This window comes from Hevea brasiliensis, chromosome 13 (assembly GCF_030052815.1).
Source record: "Hevea brasiliensis isolate MT/VB/25A 57/8 chromosome 13, ASM3005281v1, whole genome shotgun sequence".
NCBI classification, from domain to species: Eukaryota; Viridiplantae; Streptophyta; class Magnoliopsida; order Malpighiales; family Euphorbiaceae; genus Hevea; species Hevea brasiliensis.
This window is the reverse complement of record NC_079505.1, coordinates 54,910,717-54,932,247: the sequence shown is the minus strand read 5'-3', so window position 1 is coordinate 54,932,247 and position 21,531 is coordinate 54,910,717. Positions and strand designations below refer to the sequence as shown.

Here is a 21,531-nt window from a genome sequence, read left to right as displayed (position 1 = left end):
TTTATTCTTTGAACCTTATGTCCATATGGTAGCCAAAAGAAACTGGGCTTCTATACAAAAAACTGGGCTCTTATACCATTCACCGTAGAAATTTTCGTTTTATTTTTCCTTTTAATCATTATAAGAGGTAATGGAAATCAATAAGTAAGGAAACAAATCATGCAAAAAAAGTAAAGGCGAAAAATTAGCAGATTGGCTATCCGTTATAAATCAGAATAGAAAAGTCGCATTCTCGCATTATAACAAATGAGGCATCTCATACTTTACAAAGAAACAAGGACGAATGAGTGCATTAACATCCGTGTGGAATTGATTGTCCTATAAGTCTAGGTTTAACATTTGCGATAGGGATTTTATGGGTCCGCTTACCCAATGTACTTGAGGTTAATGTTAGCAAGCTCAACCTTCTCGCACGGGACGATGCTACTACAGTTAAGTCGAAGGGCTATGGGAGTTGTTGAAGTGCCCTTAATATTCTTTAAGCTAACGTTGTTGATCTTTACCTTGGATTGAATCGAAGGTGAAAAGAAAGACAAGATTTTAATCAATTCTTAATGTTTGTGTGTGAGTGTGTGTGCCGATGAAATATCCAAAGATCACGTGACTGCAGGATATATATTAAGAGGAATTTCTTCCCTTTCTTTTTCAAGTTACCTTTGGATTGCATTGATTCCATGGGCAATACACTTGATCAATGAGGATAGGATTGTCGACATTTTTCATGATAATGTCTTCAAATGCATATCGATGCAATGCCACCATGTAATGCATGCCAAGTCATAATTCTCACACCATTATCTGTGTCGTAGACTGTTAAATTACTTACAAAAACTCCAACCACAGGGTCTTCCTTCTCGTACTTCCCTAAACTTCCTACACTAATGCCATGGCCCTGCCCGCATCTTACTTTCGTGATTCGTATTTGTTGGCTCCCATCTCCAATTGAGATGCAATCATCACCGGTGATAATGTCCAATCAATGATATTGATCCTCTTTGATCGCCCAATGTGAATTCCATCCGTGTTGATGCTATGTCCCTGCAATGATCAGTAGTGCCGAAGGTAACGCTGGCCCCATAACATTGACATGGAAATTCTTGCCGCCCAGGAAGTTACGCTCGAACTATGCTATTGGTGACGAAATCGAACCTTAAACTCGATATATTTTTTTGGAACAAGTACGTAAAGAAAATATTATCGCATATTACCATAGATAGGGTTGCGTAAAAGTGAAGATATGCGAGAGCATTCAATTGTGCTTACAATTGGAAGTGACTTGCATTTTGGGTTTTGGCCACGCTTATTTTGCTTCCAAGCAATTTCTCCTCGCCCATCGAATGTCCCACCACGATATTGTTAATCGATCGATGTAGGCAAAGGTAATCCAACTAGCCTTATTGTGCGTTAGGGCTTGTTGGCGCTATAAAGGTTCCTTGAACTTCAAGATGCATGGCACCCTTGCATGGACCTTTTAAATCCACCACGCCTAGTAAATATGTCCCTTTGGTATCATAATTTTGTTAGAACCCATCACAAGACGCCTCTTTCCATGCACTCAATAGAGCTCAAATGGAAAAGGGGAATGAAACTTTTACAAGAATAATCTAGGAAATATCATCATGATATCAAGAGTCGAATTTATTTGCATACCTTACTAGTATCCGACTCTCGCCCGCCTCGCACCATATTTTCGCACATCAAAAGTATTGACCGAGCTCCACTCGCATCGTAAAAGAATAACACCAAAGATATTACGATACATGTATCTTTGAACCCATCTTCTTTATTAATGTGCTTCCTATCCCTTGCTAGTTCTTGCTTAGATTGTGTCGTAAATGTGAATGCATTACTCTTCCACGTAAGGCCCTTTTATACGCTGAGTAGCTAGATTAATTTAGCCAAGGTTTATTACAGTCAGAGCATTTTCATGCATCATTTATTCTGTTTTCCTTTCTTGTTTTAAATTAAAAGTTTTAATTGGCAAAAGCCTACCTACCTATGCTAGTTTACAACCGATAATTGTCCCACAACTTATTCACTTCTCTCCAAACCTATTATTTTCGATATAAAATTCTTTTTAAGTTCTAACAAATTTTTCATACTTTCTAACTGTAGTTATATTTGATGTTGCAACGAGCCAAAGGGATCCCTTCACCTTTAATTTACTTTTCCTATATGTACGCATACTCTTTTAAACCTTACCTCTTCAAAGAGTCTCAGAATATTCGATCGCCCAAATTATTACTCTTACATTTTTTTTTTTATCTCTCTCGTGCCTTGCACTATTTTAGGTATAATATAACTAATGAATAATCGGGAGATTATGCAAAACCAAAGAAAATTATATGCCCATTTTATCCTATTGGTTTCACCCTTGCATTTTATTTTATTTTATTTTATTTTATATTTTAAGTATCTTGCAGCAGTATATTTACAACTCAATAAACAAGGAAAATGAAAGTGAAAAAAAAAAAAAAAATCTAAAATCACAGGGAGAGTGGCAGAATGAAAAGGAAGAATTGAAAAAAAAAATAATAAATTGAAGTGCGCTTGAGTCCATCTAAACTTTTGTCATCTCTTTTCCCATCCTTGTGCAAAACTTTTATTTTCGCTTATATTTCCTATTTTTGTTTTGATAACTTATCTTTATTAATAATTTTATATGATTTTATTTAAACGTGATTAAATATATTACTTACAAAAAAGGAATTTACAACAAAATTTTCACTTAATTCAATGTGACCTAAAACATTTTATTCATAAAAGTGCCCCTACTAAAATTTGATGCTCATTAATACTTGTCCACACAACCATTTAGACATATATGCTTAAATTTACGAATTTATAAAACGTCATTATGAAATATTTAAACCTCGAAACAAATTAAATGAAGCCGATAAATATTAAAGCCAATAATTAAACTAAAAACATATAGCCTTTTAAATCGAGAGAAAAATATAACACGATCAAAATAATTTAGTAAGTCAATCAATAAATGAATAAAATTTTCGGGTTGTTGCATAGCCGATCTGCTAGGCCATGCAACGGATCCTCGCACAAGTTGTCCCAACTACGCTTCACGGCTCGGTTTATAGCAATAATGATAAAACATCATTGTATGTACATGGACGCGCTTATTTTATTCTTTTGAACCTTATGTACATATGGTAGCCAAAAGATACTGGGCTTCTATACAAAAAACTTGGCTCTTATACCATTCAACGTAGAAATTTTCGTTTTATTTTTCATTTTAATCATTATAAGAGGTAATGGAAATCAATAAGTATGGAAACAAATCATGCAAAAAGTAAAGGCGAAAAATTAGCAGATTGGCTATCCGTGATAAATCAGAATAGAAAAGTCGCATTCTCGCATTATAACAAATGAGGCATCTCATACTTTACAAAGAAACAAGGACGAATGAGTGCATTAACATCCGTGGAATTGATTGTCCTATAAGTCTAGGTTTAACATTTGCGCATAGGGATTTTATGGGTCCGCTTACCCAATGTACTTGAGGTTAATGTTAGCAAGCTCAACCTTCTCGCACGGACGATGCTACTACGCTTAAGTCGAATGGCTATGGAGTTGTTGAAGAGCCCCGAATATTCTTGAAGCTAACGTTGTTGATCTTTACCTTGATGGAATCGGGAAGGTGAAAAGAAAGACAAGATTTTAATCAATTCTTAATGTTTGTGTGTGAGTGTGTGTCGATGAAATATCCAAAGATCACGTGACTGCAGGATATATATTAAGAGGAATTTCTTCCCTTTCTTTTTCAAGTTACCTTTGGATTGCAATGATTCCATGGGCAATACACTTGATCAATGACGATAGGATTGCATACATTTAACATGATAATGTCTTCAAATGCATATCGATGCAATGCCACCATGTAATGCAAAGCCAAGTCTTAATTCTCACACCATTATCTGTCGAGATCGTGCAATTCCTTACAAAAATTCCAACCACGTGGTCTTCCTTCTCGCATTTCCCTAAACTTCCTACACTAATGCCATGGCCCTGCCCGCATCTTACTTTCGTGATTCGTATTTGTTGGCTCCCATCTCCAATTGAGATGCAATCATCACCGGTGATAATGTCTGAATCAATGATATTGATCCTCTTTGATCGTCCAATGTGAATTCCATCTGTGTTGACGCTATGTCCCGGTGCAATGATAGTAAAGTGCCGAAGGTAACGCTGGCCCCATAACATTGACATGGAAATTCTTGCCGCCCAGGAAGTTACGCCTCGAACTATGCTTTTGGTGAGGAAATCGAACATTAAACTCGATATATTTTTTTGGAACAAGTACATAAAGAAAATATTATCGCATATTACCATAGATAGGGTTGCAGAAAAGTGAAGATATGCGAGAGAGCATTCGATTGTGCTTACAATTGGAAGTGACTTGCATTTTGGGTTTTGGCCACAGTTATTTTGCTTCCAAGCAATTTCTCCTCGTCCATCGAATGTCCCACCACTGGATATTGTTAATCGATTGATGTAGGCAAAGGTAATCCAACTAGCCTTATTGTGCGCAAGTAGGGCTTGTTGGGGCTATAAAGGTTCCTTGAACTTCAAGATGCATGGCACCCTTACATGGACCTTTTAAATCCACCACGCCTAGTAAATATGTCCCTTTTGGTATCATAATTTTGCTAGAACCCACTACTGCGCACGCCTCTTTCCATGCACTCAATAGAGCCTGAAATGGAAAAGGGGAATGAAACTTTTTACAGTAACAATCTAGGAAATATCATCATGATATCAAGAGTCGAATTTATTTTCATACCTTACTAGTATCTGACTCGCACCCGCTCGCACCATATTTTTGCACATCAAAAGTATTGGACTGAGCTCCACTCGCATCGAAAAAAAAATAACACCAAAGATATTACGTATACATGTATCTTTGAACCCATCTTCTTTATTAATGTGCTTCCTATCCCTTGCTAGTTCTTGCTTAGATTGTGTCAGAAATGTGAATGCATTACTCTTCCACTGTAAGGCCCTTTTATACGTTGAGTAGCTAGATTAATTTAGCCAAGGTTTATTACAGGCTGTAGCATTTTCATGCATCATTTATTCTGTTTTCCTTTCTTGTTTTAAATTAAAAGTTTTAATTGGCAAAAGCCTACCTACCTATGCTAGTTTACAACCGATAATTGTCCCACAACTTATTCACTTCTCTCCAAACCTATTATTTTGGATATAAAATTCTTTTTAAGTTCTAACAAATTTTTCATACTTTCTAACTGTAGTTATATTTGATGTTGCAACGAGCCAAAGGGATCCCTTCACCTTTAATTTACTTTTCCTATATGTACGCATACTCTTTTAAACCTTACCTCTTCAGTAGTCTCGTAATATTCGACTGGCCCAGCTATTACTCTTACATTTTTTTTTTTTTATCTCTCTCGTGCCTTGCACTATTTTAGGGTATAATATAACGGAATGAATAATCGGGGAGATTATGCAAAACCAAAGAAAATTATATGCCCATTTTATCCTATTGGTTTCACCCTTGCATTTTATTTTATTTTATTTTATTTTATATTTTAAGTATCTTGCAGCAGTATATTTACAACTCAATAAACAAGGAAAATGAAAGTGAAAAAAAAAAAAATTCTAAAATCACAGGGAGAGTGGCAGAATGAAAAGGAAGAATTGAAAAAAAATAATAATAAATTGAAGTGCGCGCCCGAGTCCATCTAAACTTTTGTCATCTCTTTTCCCATCCTTGTGCAAAACTTTTATTTTCGCTATATTTCCTATTTTTGTTTTGATAACTTATCTTTATTAATACTTGCAGATGAATTTATTTCAACGGGATTAAATATATTCCTTACAAAAAGGAATTTACAACAAAAGTTTCTTAATTCAATGTGACCAAAACATTTTATTCATAAAAGTGCCCCTACTAAAATTTGATGCTCATTAATACTTGTCCACACAACCATTTAGACATATATGCTTAAATTTACGAATTTATAAAACGTCATTATGAAATATTTAAACCTCGAAACAAATTAAATGAAGCCGATAAATATTAAAGCCAATAATTAAACTAAAAACATATAGCCTTTTAAATCGAGAGAAAAATATAACACGATCAAAATAATTTAGTAAGTCAATCAATAAATGAATAAAATTTTCGGTTGTTGCATAGCCGATCCGCTAGGCCATGCAACTGATCCTCGCACAAAGTTGTCCCGAACTACGCTTCACGGCCTGGTTTATAGCAATAATGATAAAACATCATTGTATGTACATGGACGCGCTTATTTTATTCTTTTGAACCTTATGTCCATATGGTAGCCAAAAGAAATCGGGCTTCTATACAAAAACTGGGCTCTTATACCATTCACCGTAGAAATTTTCATTTTATTTTTCCTTTTAATCATTATAAGAGGTAATGGAAATCAATAAGTAAGGAAACAAATCATGCAAAAAAAGTAAAGGCGAAAAATTAGCAGATTGGCTATCCGTGATAAATCAGAATAGAAAAGTCGCATTCTCGATTATAACAAATGAGGCATCTCATACTTTACAAAGAAACAAGGACGAATGAGTGCATTAACATCCGTGTGGAATTGATTGTCCTATAAGTCTAGGTTTAACATTTGCGCATAGGGATTTTATGGGTCCGCTTACCCAATGTACTTGAGGTTAATGTTAGCAAGCTCAACCTTCTCGCACGGACGATGCTACTACGCTTAAGTCGAATGGCTATGGAGTTGTTGAAGAGCCCTGAATATTCTTGAAGCTAATGTTGTTGATCTTTACCTTGGATGGAATCTGGGAAGGTGAAAAGAAAGACAAGATTTTAATCAATTCTTAATGTTTATGTGTGAGTGTGTGTGCTGATGAAATATCCAAAGATCACGTGACTGCAGGATATATATTAAGAGGAATTTCTTCACCTTTCTTTTTCAAGTTACCTTTGGATTGCATTGATTCCATGGGCAATACACTTGATCAATGAGGATAGGATTGTCGACATTTTTCATGATAATGTCTTCAAATGCATATCGATGCAATGCCACCATGTAATGCAGCCAAGTCTTAATTCTCACACCATTATCTGTCGTAGACTGCAATTCCTTACAAAAATTCCAACCACGTGGTCTTCCTTCTCGTACTTCCCTAAACTTCCTACACTAATGCCATGGCCCTGCCCGCATCTTACTTTCGTGATTCGTATTTGTTGGCTCCCATCTCCAATTGAGATGCAATCATCACCGGTGATAATGTCTGAATCAATGATATTGATCCTCTTTGATCGTCCAATGTGAATTCCATCTGTGTTGATGCTATGTCCCGGTGCAATGATCAGAAGTGCCGAAGGTAACGCTCCCCATAACATTGACATGGAAATTCTTGCTGTCCAGGGAAGTTACGTCTCGAACTATGCTATTGGTGACGAAATCGAACCTTAAACTCTGATATATTTTTTTTGGAACAAGCACATAAAGAAAATATTATCAGTAATATTACCATAGATAGGGTTGCAGAAAAGTGAAGATATGCGAGAGAGCATTCAATTGTGCTTACAATTGGAAGTGACTTGCATTTTGGGTTTTGGCCACAGTTATTTTGCTTCCAAGCAATTTCTCCTCTTCCATCGAATGTCCCACCGCCGGATATTGTTAATCGATCGATGTAGGCAAAGGTAATCCAACTAGCCTTATTGTGCGCAAGTAGGGCTTGTTGGCGCTATAAAGGTTCCTTGAACTTCAAGATGCATGGCACCCTTGCATGGACCTTTTAAATCCACCACGCCTAGTAAATATGTCCCTTTTGGTATCATAATTTTGTTAGAACCCATCACACAAGACGCCTCTTTCCATGCACTCAATAGATCCTTAAATGGAAAAGGTGAATGAAACTTTTTACATTAACAATCTAGGAAATATCATCATTATATCAAGAGTCTAATTTATTTGCATTCCTTACTAGTATCCGACTGGCCCGCTCCGCACCATATTTTCGCACATCAAAAGTATTGACCGAGCTCCACTCGCATCGAAAAGAATAACACCAAAGATATTACGATACATGTATCTTTGAACCCATCTTCTTTATTAATGTGCTTCCTATCCCTTGCTAGTTCTTGCTTAGATTGTGTCGTAAATGTGAATGCATTACTCTTCCAATCGTAAGGCCCTTTTATACGCTGAGTAGCTAGATTAATTTAGCCAAGGTTTATTACAGTCAGAGCATTTTCATGCATCATTTATTCTGCTTTTCCTTTCTTGTTTTAAATTAAAAGTTTTTATTGGCAAAAGCCTACATACCTATGCTAGTTTACAACCGATAATTGTCCCACTACTTATTCACTTCTCTCCAAACCTTTTATTTTGGATATAAAATTATTTGTAATTTCTAACAAATTTTTCATACTTTCTAACAGAGTTATATTTGATGTTGCAACGAGCCAAAGGGATCCCTTCACCTTTAATTTACTTTTCCTATATGTACGCATACTCTTTTAAACCTTACCTCTTCAAAGAGTCTCAGAATATTCGATCGCCCAAATTTATTACTCTTACATTTTTTTTTTTATCTCTCTCGTGCCTTGCACTATTTTAGGTATAATATAACTAATGAATAATCGGGAGATTATGCAAAACCAAAGAAAATTATATGCCCATTTTATCCTATTGGTTTCACCCTTGCATTTTATTTTATTTTATTTTATATTTTAAGTATCTTGCAGCAGATATTTACAACTCAATAAACAAGGAAAATGAAAGTGAAAAAAAAATTCTAAAATCACAGGAGAGTGGCGTAATGAAAAGGAAGAATTGAAAAAAATAATAAATTGAAGTGCTACTGAGTCCATCTAAACTTTTGTCATCTCTTTTCCCATCCTTGTGCAAAACTTTTATTTTCGCTTATATTTCCTATTTTTGTTTTGATAACTTATCTTTATTAATACTTGCAGATGAATTTATTTCAACGGATTAAATATATTCCTTACAAAAAGGAATTTACAACAAAAGTTTCTTAATTCAATGTGACCAAAACATTTTATTCATAAAAGTGCCCTACTAAAATTTGATGCTCATTAATACTTGTCCACACAACCATTTAGACATATATGCTTAAATTTACGAATTTATAAAACGCCATTATGAAATATTTAAACCTCAAACAAATTAAATGAAGCCGATAAATATTAAAGCCAATAATTAAACTAAAAACATATAGCCTTTTAAATCGAGAGAAAAATATAACACGATCAAAATAATTTAGTAAGTCAATCAATAAATGAATAAAATTTTCTGGTTGTTGCATAGCCGATCTGCTAGGCCATGCAACTGATCCTCGCATGTTGTCCTCGAACTACGCTTCACGGCCTGGTTTATAGCAATAATGATAAAACATCATTGTATGTACATGGACGCGCTTATTTTATTCTTTGAACCTTATGTCCATATGGTAGCCAAAAGAAATCGGGCTTCTATACAAAAACTGGCTCTTATACCATTCACAGTAGAAATTTTCGTTTTATTTTTCCTTTTAATCATTATAAGAGGTAATGGAAATCAATAAGTAAGGAAACAAATCATGCAAAAAAAGTAAAGGCGAAAAATTAGCAGATTGGCTATCCGTGATAAATCAGAATAGAAAAGTCGCATTCTCGCATTATAACAAATGAGGCATCTCATACTTTACAAAGAAACAAGGACGAATGAGTGCATTAACATCCGTGTGGAATTGATTGTCCTATAAGTCTAGGTTTAACATTTGCGCATAGGGATTTTATGGGTCCGCTTACCCAATGTACTTGAGGTTAATGTTAGCAAGCTCAACCTTCTCGCACGGACGATGCTACTACAGCTTAAGTCGAATGGCTATGGAGTTGTTGAAGAGCCCCGAATATTCTTGAAGCTAACGTTGTTGATCTTTACCTTGATGGAATCGAAGGTGAAAAGAAAGACAAGATTTTAATCAATTCTTAATGTTTGTGTGTGAGTGTGTGTGCGATGAAATATCCAAAGATCACGTGACTGCAGGATATATATTAAGAGGAATTTCTTCCCCTTTCTTTTTCAAGGTACCTTTGGATTGCATTGATTCCATGGGCAATACACTTGATCAATGAGGATAGGATTGCTGACATTTTTCATGATAATGTCTTCGAAATGCATATCAGATGCAATGCCACCATGTAATGCAGGCCAAGTCTTAATTCTCACACCATTATCTGTCGAGATCGTGCAATTCCTTACAAAAACTCCAACCACAGGGTCTTCCTTCTCGTACTTCCCTAAACTTCCTACACTAATGCCATGGCCCTGCCCGCATCTTACTTTCGTGATTCGTATTTGTTGGCTCCCATCTCCAATTGAGATGCAATCATCACCGGTGATAATGTCTGAATCAATGATATTGATCCTCTTTGATCGTCCAATGTGAATTCCATCTGTGTTGACGCTATGTCCCTGCAATGATCAGAAGTGCCGAAGGTAACGCTGGCCCCCATAACATTGACATGGAAATTCTTGCCGTCTGTGAAGTTACGCCTCGAACTATGCTATTGGTGACGAAATCGAACCTTAAACTCAGATATATTTTTTTGGAACAAGTACATAAAGAAAATATTATCCGTCATATTACCATAAATAGGGTTGCAGAAAAGTGAAGATATGCGAGAGAGCATTCAATTGTGCTTACAATTGGAAGTGACTTGCATTTTGGGTTTTGGCCACAGTTATTTTGCTTCCAAGCAATTTCTCCTCGTCCATCGAATGTCCCACCACTGGATATTGTTAATCGATTGATGTAGGCAAAGGTAATCCAACTAGCCTTATTGTGCGCGTTAGGGCTTGTTGGCGCTATAAAGGTTCCTTGAACTTCAAGATGCATGGCACCCTTGCATGGACCTTTTAAATCCACCACGCCTAGTAAATATGTCCCTTTTGGTATCATAATTTTGCTAGAACCCATCATTACAAGACGCCTCTTTCCATGCACTCAATAGAGCTCAAATGGAAAAGGGGAATGAAACTTTTACAAGAATAATCTAGGAAATATCATCATGATATCAAGAGTCGAATTTATTTGCATACCTTACTAGTATCCGACTGCACCCGCCTCGCACCATATTTTCGCACATCAAAAGTATTGGACTGAGCTCCACTCGCATCGAAAAAGAATAACACCAAAGATATTACGTATACATGTATCTTTGAACCCATCTTCTTTATTAATGTGCTTCCTATCCCTTGCTAGTTCTTGCTTAGATTGTGTCAGAAATGTGAATGCATTACTCTTCCACTGTAAGGCCCTTTTATACGTTGAGTAGCTAGATTAATTTAGCCAAGGTTTATTACAGGCTGTAGCATTTTCATGCATCATTTATTCTGTTTTCCTTTCTTGTTTTAAATTAAAAGTTTTAATTGGCAAAAGCCTACCTACCTATGCTAGTTTACAACCGATAATTGTCCCACAACTTATTCACTTCTCTCCAAACCTATTATTTTGGATATAAAATTCTTTATAAGTTCTAACAAATTTTTCATACTTTCTAACTGTAGTTATATTTGATGTTGCAACGAGCCAAAGGGATCCCTTCACCTTTAATTTACTTTTCCTATATGTACGCATACTCTTTTAAACCTTACCTCTTCAGTAGTCTCGTAATATTCGACTGGCCCAGCTATTACTCTTACATTTTTTTTTTTATCTCTCTCGTGCCTTGCACTATTTTAGGGTATAATATAACGGAATGAATAATCGGGGAGATTATGCAAAACCAGTAAAAATTATATGCCCATTTTATCCTATTGGTTTCACCCTTGCATTTTATTTTATTTTATTTTATATTTTAAGTATCTTGCAGCAGTATATTTACAACTCAATAAACAAGGAAAATGAAAGTGAAAAAAAAAAAAATTCTAAAATCACAGGGAGAGTGGCAGAATGAAAAGGAAGAATTGAAAAAAAAAATAATAAATTGAAGTGCGCGCCCGAGTCCATCTAAACTTTTGTCATCTCTTTTCCCATCCATGTGCAAAACTTTTATTTTCGCTATATTTCCTATTTTTGTTTTGATAACTTATCTTTATTAATACTTGCAGATGAATTTATTTCAACGGGATTAAATATATTCCTTACAAAAAAGGAATTTACAACAAAAGTTTCCCTTAATTCAATGTGACCGAAAACATTTTATTCATAAAAGTGCCTCTACAAAAATTTGATGCTCATTAATACTTGTCCACAGAACCATTTAGACATAAATGCTTAAATTTACGAATTTATAAAACGTCACTATGAAATATTTAAACCTCGAAACAAATTAAATGAAGCTGATAAATATTAAAGCCTATAATTAAACTAAAAACATATAGCCTTTTAAATCGAGAGAAAAATAAAACACGATCAAAATAATTTAGTAAGTCAATCAATAAATGAATAAAATTTTCGGGTTGTTGCATAGCCGATCTGCTAGGCCATGCAACAGATCCTGCACAGTGTCCTGAACTACGTTTCACGAAGCCTGGGTTTATAGCAATAATGATAAAACATCATTGTATGTACATGAACGCGCTATTTTATTCTTTGAACCTTATGTCCATATGGTGGCCAAAAGAAACTGGGCTTCTATACAAAAAACTGGGCTCTTCTACCATTCACTATAGAAATTTTCGTTTTATTTTTCCTTTTAATCATTATAAGAGGTAATGGAAATCAATAAGTAAGGAAACAAATCATGCAAAAAAAGTAAAGGCGAAAAATTAGCAGATTGGCTATCCGTGATAAATCAGAATAGAAAAGTCGGCATTCTCGTGATTATAACAAATGAGGCATCTCATACTTTACAAAGAAACAAGGACGAATGAGTGCATTAACATCCGTGTGGAATTGATTGTCCTATAAGTCTAGGTTTAACATTTGGCGATAGGGATTTTATGGGTCCGCTTACCCAATGTAATTGATGTTAATGTTACCAAGCTCAACCTTCTCGCACTGGACTATGATACTACAGTTAAGTCGAATGGCTATGGGAGTTGTTGAAGAGCCCTGAATATTCTTGAAGCTAACGTTGTTGATCTTCACCTTTGATTGAATCTGGGAAGGTGAGAAGAAAGACAAGATTTTAATCAGTTCTTAATGTTTGTGTGTGAGTGTGTTTGCTGATGAAATATCCAAAGATCACGTGACTGCAGGATATATATTAAGAGGAATTTCTTCCCCTTTCTTTTTGAAGGTACCTTTGAATTGCATTGATTCCTTGGGCAATACACTTGATCAATGAGTATAGGATTGCTGACATTTTTCATGATAATGTCTTCGAAATGCATATCAGATGCAATGCCACCATGTAATGCAAAGCCAAGTCTTAATTCTCACACCATTATCTGTCGAGATCGTGCAATTCCTTACAAAAATTCCAACCACAGGGTCTTCCTTCTCGTACTTCCCTAAACTTCCTACACTAATGCCATGGCCCTGCCCGCAACTTACTTTCGTGATTCGTAGTTGTTGGCTCCCAACTCCAATTGAGATGCAATCATCACCCGGGATAATGTCAGAATCAATGATAATGATCCTCTTTGATCGTCCACTGTGAAATCCATCCGTGTTGATGCTATGTCCCTGCAATGATCAGAAGTGCCGAAGGTAACGCTGGCCCCATAACATTGACATGGAAATTCTTGCCGTCCAGTGAAGTTACGCTCTAACTATGCTATTGGTGACGAAATCGATCCTTAAACTCTGATATATTTTTTTTGGAACAAGTACTTATAGAAAATATTATCTGTATTATGACCATAGATAGGGTTGCAGAACAGTGAAGTTATGCGTGTGAGCATTCAATTGTGCTTACATTTGGAAGTGACTTGCATTTTGGGTTTTGGCCACAGTTATTTTGCTTCCAAGCAATTTCTCCTCGCCCATCGAATGTCCCACCACGGATATTGTTAATCGATCGATGTAGGCAAAGGTAATCCAACTAGCCTTATTGTGCGCTAGGGCTTGTTGGCGCTATAAAGGTTCCTTGAACTTCAAGATGCATGGCACCCTTGCATGGACCTTTTAAATCCACCACGCCTAGTAAATATGTCCCTTTTGGTATCATAATTTTGTTAGAACTCATCACAAGACGCCTCTTTCCATGCACTCAATAGAGCTTGAAATGGAAAAGGGGAATGAAACTTTTTACAGTAACAATCTAGGAAATATCATCATGATATCAAGAGTCGAATTTATTTGCATACCTTACTAGTATCCGACTGGCCCGCCTCGCACCATATTTTCGCACATCAAAAGTATTGACCGAGCTCCACTGCATCGAAAAGAATAACACCAAAGATATTACGATACATGTATCTTTGAACCCATCTTCTTTATTAATGTGCTTCCTATCCCTTGCTAGTTCTTGCTTAGATTGTGTCGTAAATGTGAATGCATTACTCTTCCAATCGTAAGGCCCTTTTATACGCTGAGTAGCTAGATTAATTTAGCCAAGGTTTATTACAGTCAGAGCATTTTCATGCATCATTTATTCTGCTTTTCCTTTCTTGTTTTAAATTAAAAGTTTTAATTGGCAAAAGCCTACCTACCTATGCTAGTTTACAACCGATAATTGTCCCACAACTTATTCACTTCTCTCCAAACCTATTATTTTGGATATAAAATTCTTTGTAAGTTCCAACAAATTTTTCATACTTTCTAATCAGAGTTATATTTGATGTTGCAACGAGCCAAAGGGATCCTTCACCTTTAATTTACTTTTCCTATATGTACGCATACTCTTTTAAACCTTACCTCTTCAGTAGTCTCGTAATATTCGACTGGCCCAGCTATTACTCTTACATTTTTTTTTTTTATCTCTCTCGTGCCTTGCACTATTTTAGGGTATAATATAACGGAATGAATAATCGGGGAGATTATGCAAAACCAGCAAAAATTATATGCCCATTTTATCCTATTTTTTTCACACTTGCATTTTATTTTATTTTATTTTATATTTTAAGTATCTTGCAAAGATATTTACAACTCAATAAACAAGGAAAATGAAAGTGAAAAAAAAAAAATTCTAAAATCACAGGGAGAGTGGCAGAATGAAAAGGAAGAATTGAAAAAAAAAATAATAAATTGAAGTGCGCGCCCGAGTCCATCTAAACTTTTGTCATCTCTTTTCCCATCCTTGTGCAAAACTTTTATTTTCGCTATATTTCCTATTTTTGTTTTGATAACTTATCTTTATTAATACTTGCAGATGAATTTATTTCAACGGGATTAAATATATTCCTTACAAAAAAGGAATTTACAACAAAAGTTTCTTAATTCAATGTGACCAAAACATTTTATTCATAAAAGTGCCCCTACTAAAATTTGATGCTCATTAATACTTGTCCACACAACCATTTAGACATATATGCTTAAATTTACGAATTTATAAAACGTCATTATGAAATATTTAAACCTCGAAACAAATTAAATGAAGCCGATAAATATTAAAGCCAATAATTAAACTAAAAACATATAGCCTTTTAAATCGAGAGAAAATATAACACGAGCAAAATAATTTAGAAAGTCAATCAATAAATGAATAAAATTTTCGCGTTGTTGCATAGCCGATCCGCTAGGCCATGCAACTGATCCCTCGCATGTTGTCTCGAACTACGCTTCACGGCTCGGTTTATAGCAATAATGATAAAACATCATTGTATGTACATGGACGCGCTTATTTTATTCTTTTGAACCTTATGTCCATATGGTAGCCAAAAGAAATCGGGCTTCTATACAAAAATCGGGCTCTTATACCATTCACTGTAGAAATTTTCGTTTTATTTTTCCTTTTAATCCTTCTAAGAGGTAATGGAAATCAATAAGTAAGGAAACAAATCATGAAAAAAAAGTAAAGGCGAAAAATTAGCAGATTGGCTATCAGTGATAAATCAGAATAGAAAAGTCGCATTCTCGTGATTATAACAAATGAGGCATCTCATACTTTACAAAGAAACAAGGACGAATGAGTGCATTAACATCCGTGTGGAATTGATTGTCCTATAAGTCTAGGTTTAACATTTGCGCATAGGGATTTTATGGGTCCGCTTACCCAATGTACTTGAGGTTAATGTTAGCAAGCTCAACCTTCTCGCACGGACGATGCTACTACGCTTAAGTCGAATGGCTATGGAGTTGTTGAAGAGCCCTGAATTTTATTGAAGCTAACGTTGTTGTTCTTCACCTTGGATGGAATCTGGGAAGGTGAAAAGAAAGACAAGATTTTAATCAGTTCTTAATGTTTGTGTGTGAGTGTGTGTGCTGATGAAATATCCAAAGATCACGTGACTGCAGTGATATATATTAAGAGGAATTTCTTCCCTTTCTTTTTCAAGGTTACCTTTGATTGCATTGATTCCATGGGCAATACACTTGATCAATGAGGATAGGATTGTCGACATTTTTCATGATAATGTCTTCAAATGCATATCGATGCAATGCCACCATGTAATGCGTGCCAAGTCTTAATTCTCACACCATTATCGTGTCGAGACGTGCAATTCCTTACAAAAATTCCAACCACGTGGTCTTCCTTCTCGCATTTCCCTAAACTTCCTACACTAATGCCATGGCCCTGCCCGCATCTTACTTTCGTGATTCGTATTTGTTGGCTCCCATCTCCAATTGAGATGCAATCATCACCGGTGATAATGTCTGAATCAATGATATTGATCCTCTTTGATCGTCCAATGTGACTTCCATCCGTGTTGATGCTATGTCCTGCAATGATCAGAAGTGCCGAAGGTAACGCTGGCCCCATAACATTGACATGGAAATTCTTGCCCGTGAAGTTACGCTCGAACTATGCTATTGGTGACGAAATCGAACCTTAAACTCGATATATTTTTTTGGAACAAGTACATAAAGAAAATATTATCGCATATTACCATAGATAGGGTTGCGTAAAAGTGAAGATATGCGAGAGCATTCAATTGTGCTTACAATTGGAAGTGACTTGCATTTTGGGTTTTGGCCACAGTTATTTTGCTTCCAAGCAATTTCTCCTCGCCCATCGAATGTCCCACCGCCGGATATTGTTAATCGATCGATGTAGGCAAAGGTAATCCAACTAGCCTTATTGTGCGCAAGTAGGGCTTGTTGGCGCTATAAAGGTTCCTTGAACTTCAAGATGCATGGCACCCTTGCATGGACCTTTTAAATCCACCACGCCTAGTAAATATGTCGCTTTTGGTATCATAATTTTGCTAGAACCCATCACAAGACGCCTCTTTCCATGCACTCAATAGAGCTCCAAATGGAAAAGGGGAATGAAACTTTTACAAGAATAATCTAGGAAATATCATCATGATATCAAGAGTCGAATTTATTTGCATACCTTACTAGTATCCGACTCGCCCGCTCGCACCATATTTTCGCACATCAAAAGTATTGGACCGAGCTCCACTCGCATCGAAAAGAATAACACCAAAGATATTACGATACATGTATCTTTGAACCCATCTTCTTTATTAATGTGCTTCCTATCCCTTGCTAGTTCTTGCTTAGATTGTGTCGTAAATGTGAATGCATTACTCTTCCAATCGTAAGGCCCTTTTATACGTTGAGTAGCTAGATTAATTTAGCCAAGGTTTATTACAGTCAGAGCATTTTCATGCATCATTTATTCTGTTTTCCTTTCTTGTTTTAAATTAAAAGTTTTAATTGGCAAAAGCCTACCTACCTATGCTAGTTTACAACCGATAATTGTCCCACAACTTATTCACTTCTCTCCAAACCTATTATTTTGGATATAAAATTCTTTATAAGTTCTAACTAATTTTTCATACTTTCTAATCAGAGTTATATTTGATGTTGCAACGAGCCAAAGGGATCCCTTCACCTTTAATTTACTTTTCCTATATGTACGCATACTCTTTTAAACCTTACTCTTCAAGAGTCTCGTAATATTCGATCGCCCAAATTTTTTTTTTTTTTTTTTATCTCTCTCGTGCCTTGCACTATTTTAGGGTATAATATAACGGAATGAATAATCGGGGAGATTATGCAAAACCAGCAAAAATTATATGCCCATTTTATCCTATTGGTTTCACCCTTGCATTTTATTTTATTTTATTTTATATTTTAAGTATCTTGCAGCAGTATATTTACAACTCAATAAACAAGGAAAATGAAAGTGAAAAAAAAAAAAAATTCTAAAATCACAGGGAGAGTGGCAGAATGAAAAGGAAGAATTGAAAAAAAAAAATAAATTGAAGTGCGCGCCCGAGTCCATCTAAACTTTTGTCATCTCTTTTCCCATCCTTGTGCAAAACTTTTATTTTCGCTATATTTCCTATTTTTGTTTTGATAACTTATCTTTATTAATACTTGCAGATGAATTTATTTCAACGGGATTAAATATATTCCTTACAAAAAAGGAATTTACAACAAAAGTTTCCCTTAATTCAATGTGACCGAAAACATTTTATTCATAAAAGTGCCCCTACTAAAATTTGATGCTCATTAATACTTGTCCACACAACCATTTAGACATATATGCTTAAATTTACGAATTTATAAAACGTCATTATGAAATATTTAAACCTCGAAACAAATTAAATGAAGCTGATAAATATTAAAGCCAATAATTAAACTAAAAACATATAGCCTTTTAAATCGAGAGAAAAATATAACACGATCAAAATAATTTAGTAAGTCAATCAATAAATGAATAAAATTTTCGGGTTGTTGCATAGCCGATCAGCTAGGCCATGCAACGATCCTCGCATGTTGTCCGAACTACGCTTCACGGCCTGGTTTATAGCAATAATGATAAAACATCATTGTATGTACATGGACGCGCTTATTTTATTCTTTTGAACCTTATGTCCATATGGTAGCCAAAAGAAACCGGGCTTCTATACAAAAACTGGCTCTTATACCATTCATCAGAGAAATTTTCGCTTTATTTTTCCTTTTAATCATTATAAGAGGTAATGGAAATCAATAAGTAAGGAAACAAATCATGCAAAAAGTAAAGGCTAAAAATTAGCAGATTGGCTATCCGTGATAAATCAGAATAGAAAAGTCGGCATTCTCGCATTATAACAAATGAGGCATCTCATACTTTACAAAGAAACAAGGACGAATGAGTGCATTAACATCCGTGGAATTGATTGTCCTATAAGTCTAGGTTTAACATTTGCGCATAGGGATTTTATGGGTCCGCTTACCCAATGTACTTGAGGTTAATGTTAGCAAGCTCAACCTTCTCGCACGGACGATGCTACTACGCTTAAGTCGAATGGCTATGGGAGTTGTTGAAGAGCCCAATATTCTTGAAGCTAACGTTGTTGATCTTTACCTTGATGGAATCGGGAAGGTGAAAAGAAAGACAAGATTTTAATCAATTCTTAATGTTTGTGTGTGAGTGTGTGTGCCGATGAAATATCCAAAGATCACGTGACTGCAGGATATATATTAAGAGGAATTTCTTCCCCTTTCTTTTTCAAGTTACCTTTGGATTGCATTGATTCCATGGGCAATACACTTGATCAATGAGGATAGGATTGCTGACATTTTTCATGATAATGTCTTCGAAATGCATATCAGATGCAATGCCACCATGTAATGCAGGCCAAGTCTTAATTCTCACACCATTATCGGTGTCGTAGACTGTGCAATTCCTTACAAAAATTCCAACCACAGGGTCTTCCTTCTCGTACTTCCCTAAACTTCCTACACTAATGCCATGGCCCTGCCCGCATCTTACTTTCGTGATTCGTATTTGTTGGCTCCCATCTCCAATTGAGATGCAATCATCACCGGTGATAATGTCTGAATCAATGATATTGATCCTCTTTGATCGTCCAATGTGAATTCCATCTGTGTTGATGCTATGTCCCAGTGCAATGATCAGAAGTGCCGAAGGTAACGCTGGCCCCATAACATTGACATGGAAATTCTTGCCGCCCAGGAAGTTACGCTCGAACTATGCTATTGGTGACGAAATCGAACCTTAAACTCGATATATTTTTTTGGAACAAGTACATAAAGAAAATATTATCGCATATTACCAGAGATAGGGTTGCAGAAAAGTGAAGATATGCGAGAGAGCATTCAATTGTGCTTACAATTGGAAGTGACTTGCATTTTGGGTTTTGGCCACAGTTATTTTGCTTCCAAGCAATTTCTCCTCTTCCATCGAATGTCCCACCGCCGGATATTGTTAATCGATCGATGTAGGCAAAGGTAATCCAACTAGCCTTATTGTGCGCGTTAGGGCTTGTTGGAGCTATAAAGGTTCCTTGAACTTCAAGATGCATGGCACCCTTGCATGGACCTTTTAAATCCACCACGCCTAGTAAATATGTCCCTTTTGGTATCATAATTTTGCTAGAACCCATCACAAGACGCCTCTTTCCATGCACTCAATAGAGCCTGAAATGGAAAAGGGGAATGAAACTTTTTACAGTAACAATCTAGGAAATATCATCATGATATCAAGAGTCGAATTTATTTGCATACCTTACTAGTATCTGACCTCGGCCCGCCTGCACCATATTTTCGCACATCAAAAGTATTGACTGAGCTCCACTCGCATCGAAAAGAATAACACCAAAGATATTACGTATACATGTATCTTTGAACCCATCTTCTTTATTAATGTGCTTCCTATCCCTTGCTAGTTCTTGCTTAGATTGTGTCAGAAATGTGAATGCATTACTCTTCCACTGTAAGGCCCTTTTATACGTTGAGTAGCTAGATTAATTTAGCCAAGGTTTATTACAGGCTGTAGCATTTTCATGCATCATTTATTCTGTTTTCCTTTCTTGTTTTAAATTAAAAGTTTTAATTGGCAAAAGCCTACCTACCTATGCTAGTTTACAACCGATAATTGTCCCACAACTTATTCACTTCTCTCCAAACCTATTATTTTGGATATAAAATTCTTTATAAGTTCTAACAAATTTTTCATACTTTCTAACTGTAGTTATATTTGATGTTGCAACGAGCCAAAGGGATCCCTTCACCTTTAATTTACTTTTCCTGTATGTACGCATACTCTTTTAAACCTTACCTCTTCAGTAGTCTCGTAATATTCGACTGGCCCAGCTATTACTCTTACATTTTTTTTTTTTTTTATCTCTCTCGTGCCTTGCACTATTTTAGGGTATAATATAACGGAATGAATAATCGGGGAGATTATGCAAAACCAGCAAAAATTATATGCCCATTTTATCCTATTGGTTTCACCCTTGCATTTTATTTTATTTTATTTTATATTTTAAGTATCTTGCAGCAGTATATTTACAACTCAATAAACAAGGAAAATGAAAGTGAAAAAAAAAAAAATTCTAAAATCACAGGGAGAGTGGCAGAATGAAAAGGAAGAATTGAAAAAAAAAAATAAATTGAAGTGCGCGCCCGAGTCCATCTAAACTTTTGTCATCTCTTTTCCCATCCTTGTGCAAAACTTTTATTTTCGCTATATTTCCTATTTTTGTTTTGATAACTTATCTTTATTAATACTTGCAGATGAATTTATTTCAACGG

The 21,531-nt window shown here is 35.6% G+C and overlaps 2 protein-coding genes and 2 pseudogenes across 2 annotated transcripts; all 4 read right to left on the bottom strand.

Annotated features, from left to right (window-relative positions):
* Positions 1 to 365: 365 nt before the first annotated feature.
* On the bottom strand, positions 366 to 4,287 carry LOC131172153 (polygalacturonase-like). Its single transcript, XM_058133102.1, has 4 exons — positions 3,893 to 4,287; positions 3,429 to 3,453; positions 655 to 738; positions 366 to 503 (listed from the first exon to the last, which is right to left on the bottom strand). Exons 1-4 carry the CDS (start codon positions 4,285 to 4,287, stop codon positions 366 to 368), a joined length of 642 nt encoding a protein of 213 aa, XP_057989085.1.
* A 5,579-nt stretch (positions 4,288 to 9,866) lies between these two features.
* LOC131172152 (polygalacturonase-like) lies at positions 9,867 to 11,213 on the bottom strand (annotated as a pseudogene).
* A 1,726-nt stretch (positions 11,214 to 12,939) lies between these two features.
* On the bottom strand, positions 12,940 to 16,795 carry LOC131172151 (polygalacturonase-like; annotated as a pseudogene).
* Positions 16,796 to 19,270: 2,475 nt separating this feature from the next.
* LOC131172150 (exopolygalacturonase-like) lies at positions 19,271 to 20,300 on the bottom strand. The gene is made up of 3 exons (XM_058133099.1): positions 20,052 to 20,300; positions 19,493 to 19,966; positions 19,271 to 19,339 (listed from the first exon to the last, which is right to left on the bottom strand). Exons 1-3 carry the CDS (start codon positions 20,298 to 20,300, stop codon positions 19,271 to 19,273), a joined length of 792 nt encoding a protein of 263 aa, XP_057989082.1.
* Between the last annotated feature and the right edge of the window lie 1,231 nt (positions 20,301 to 21,531).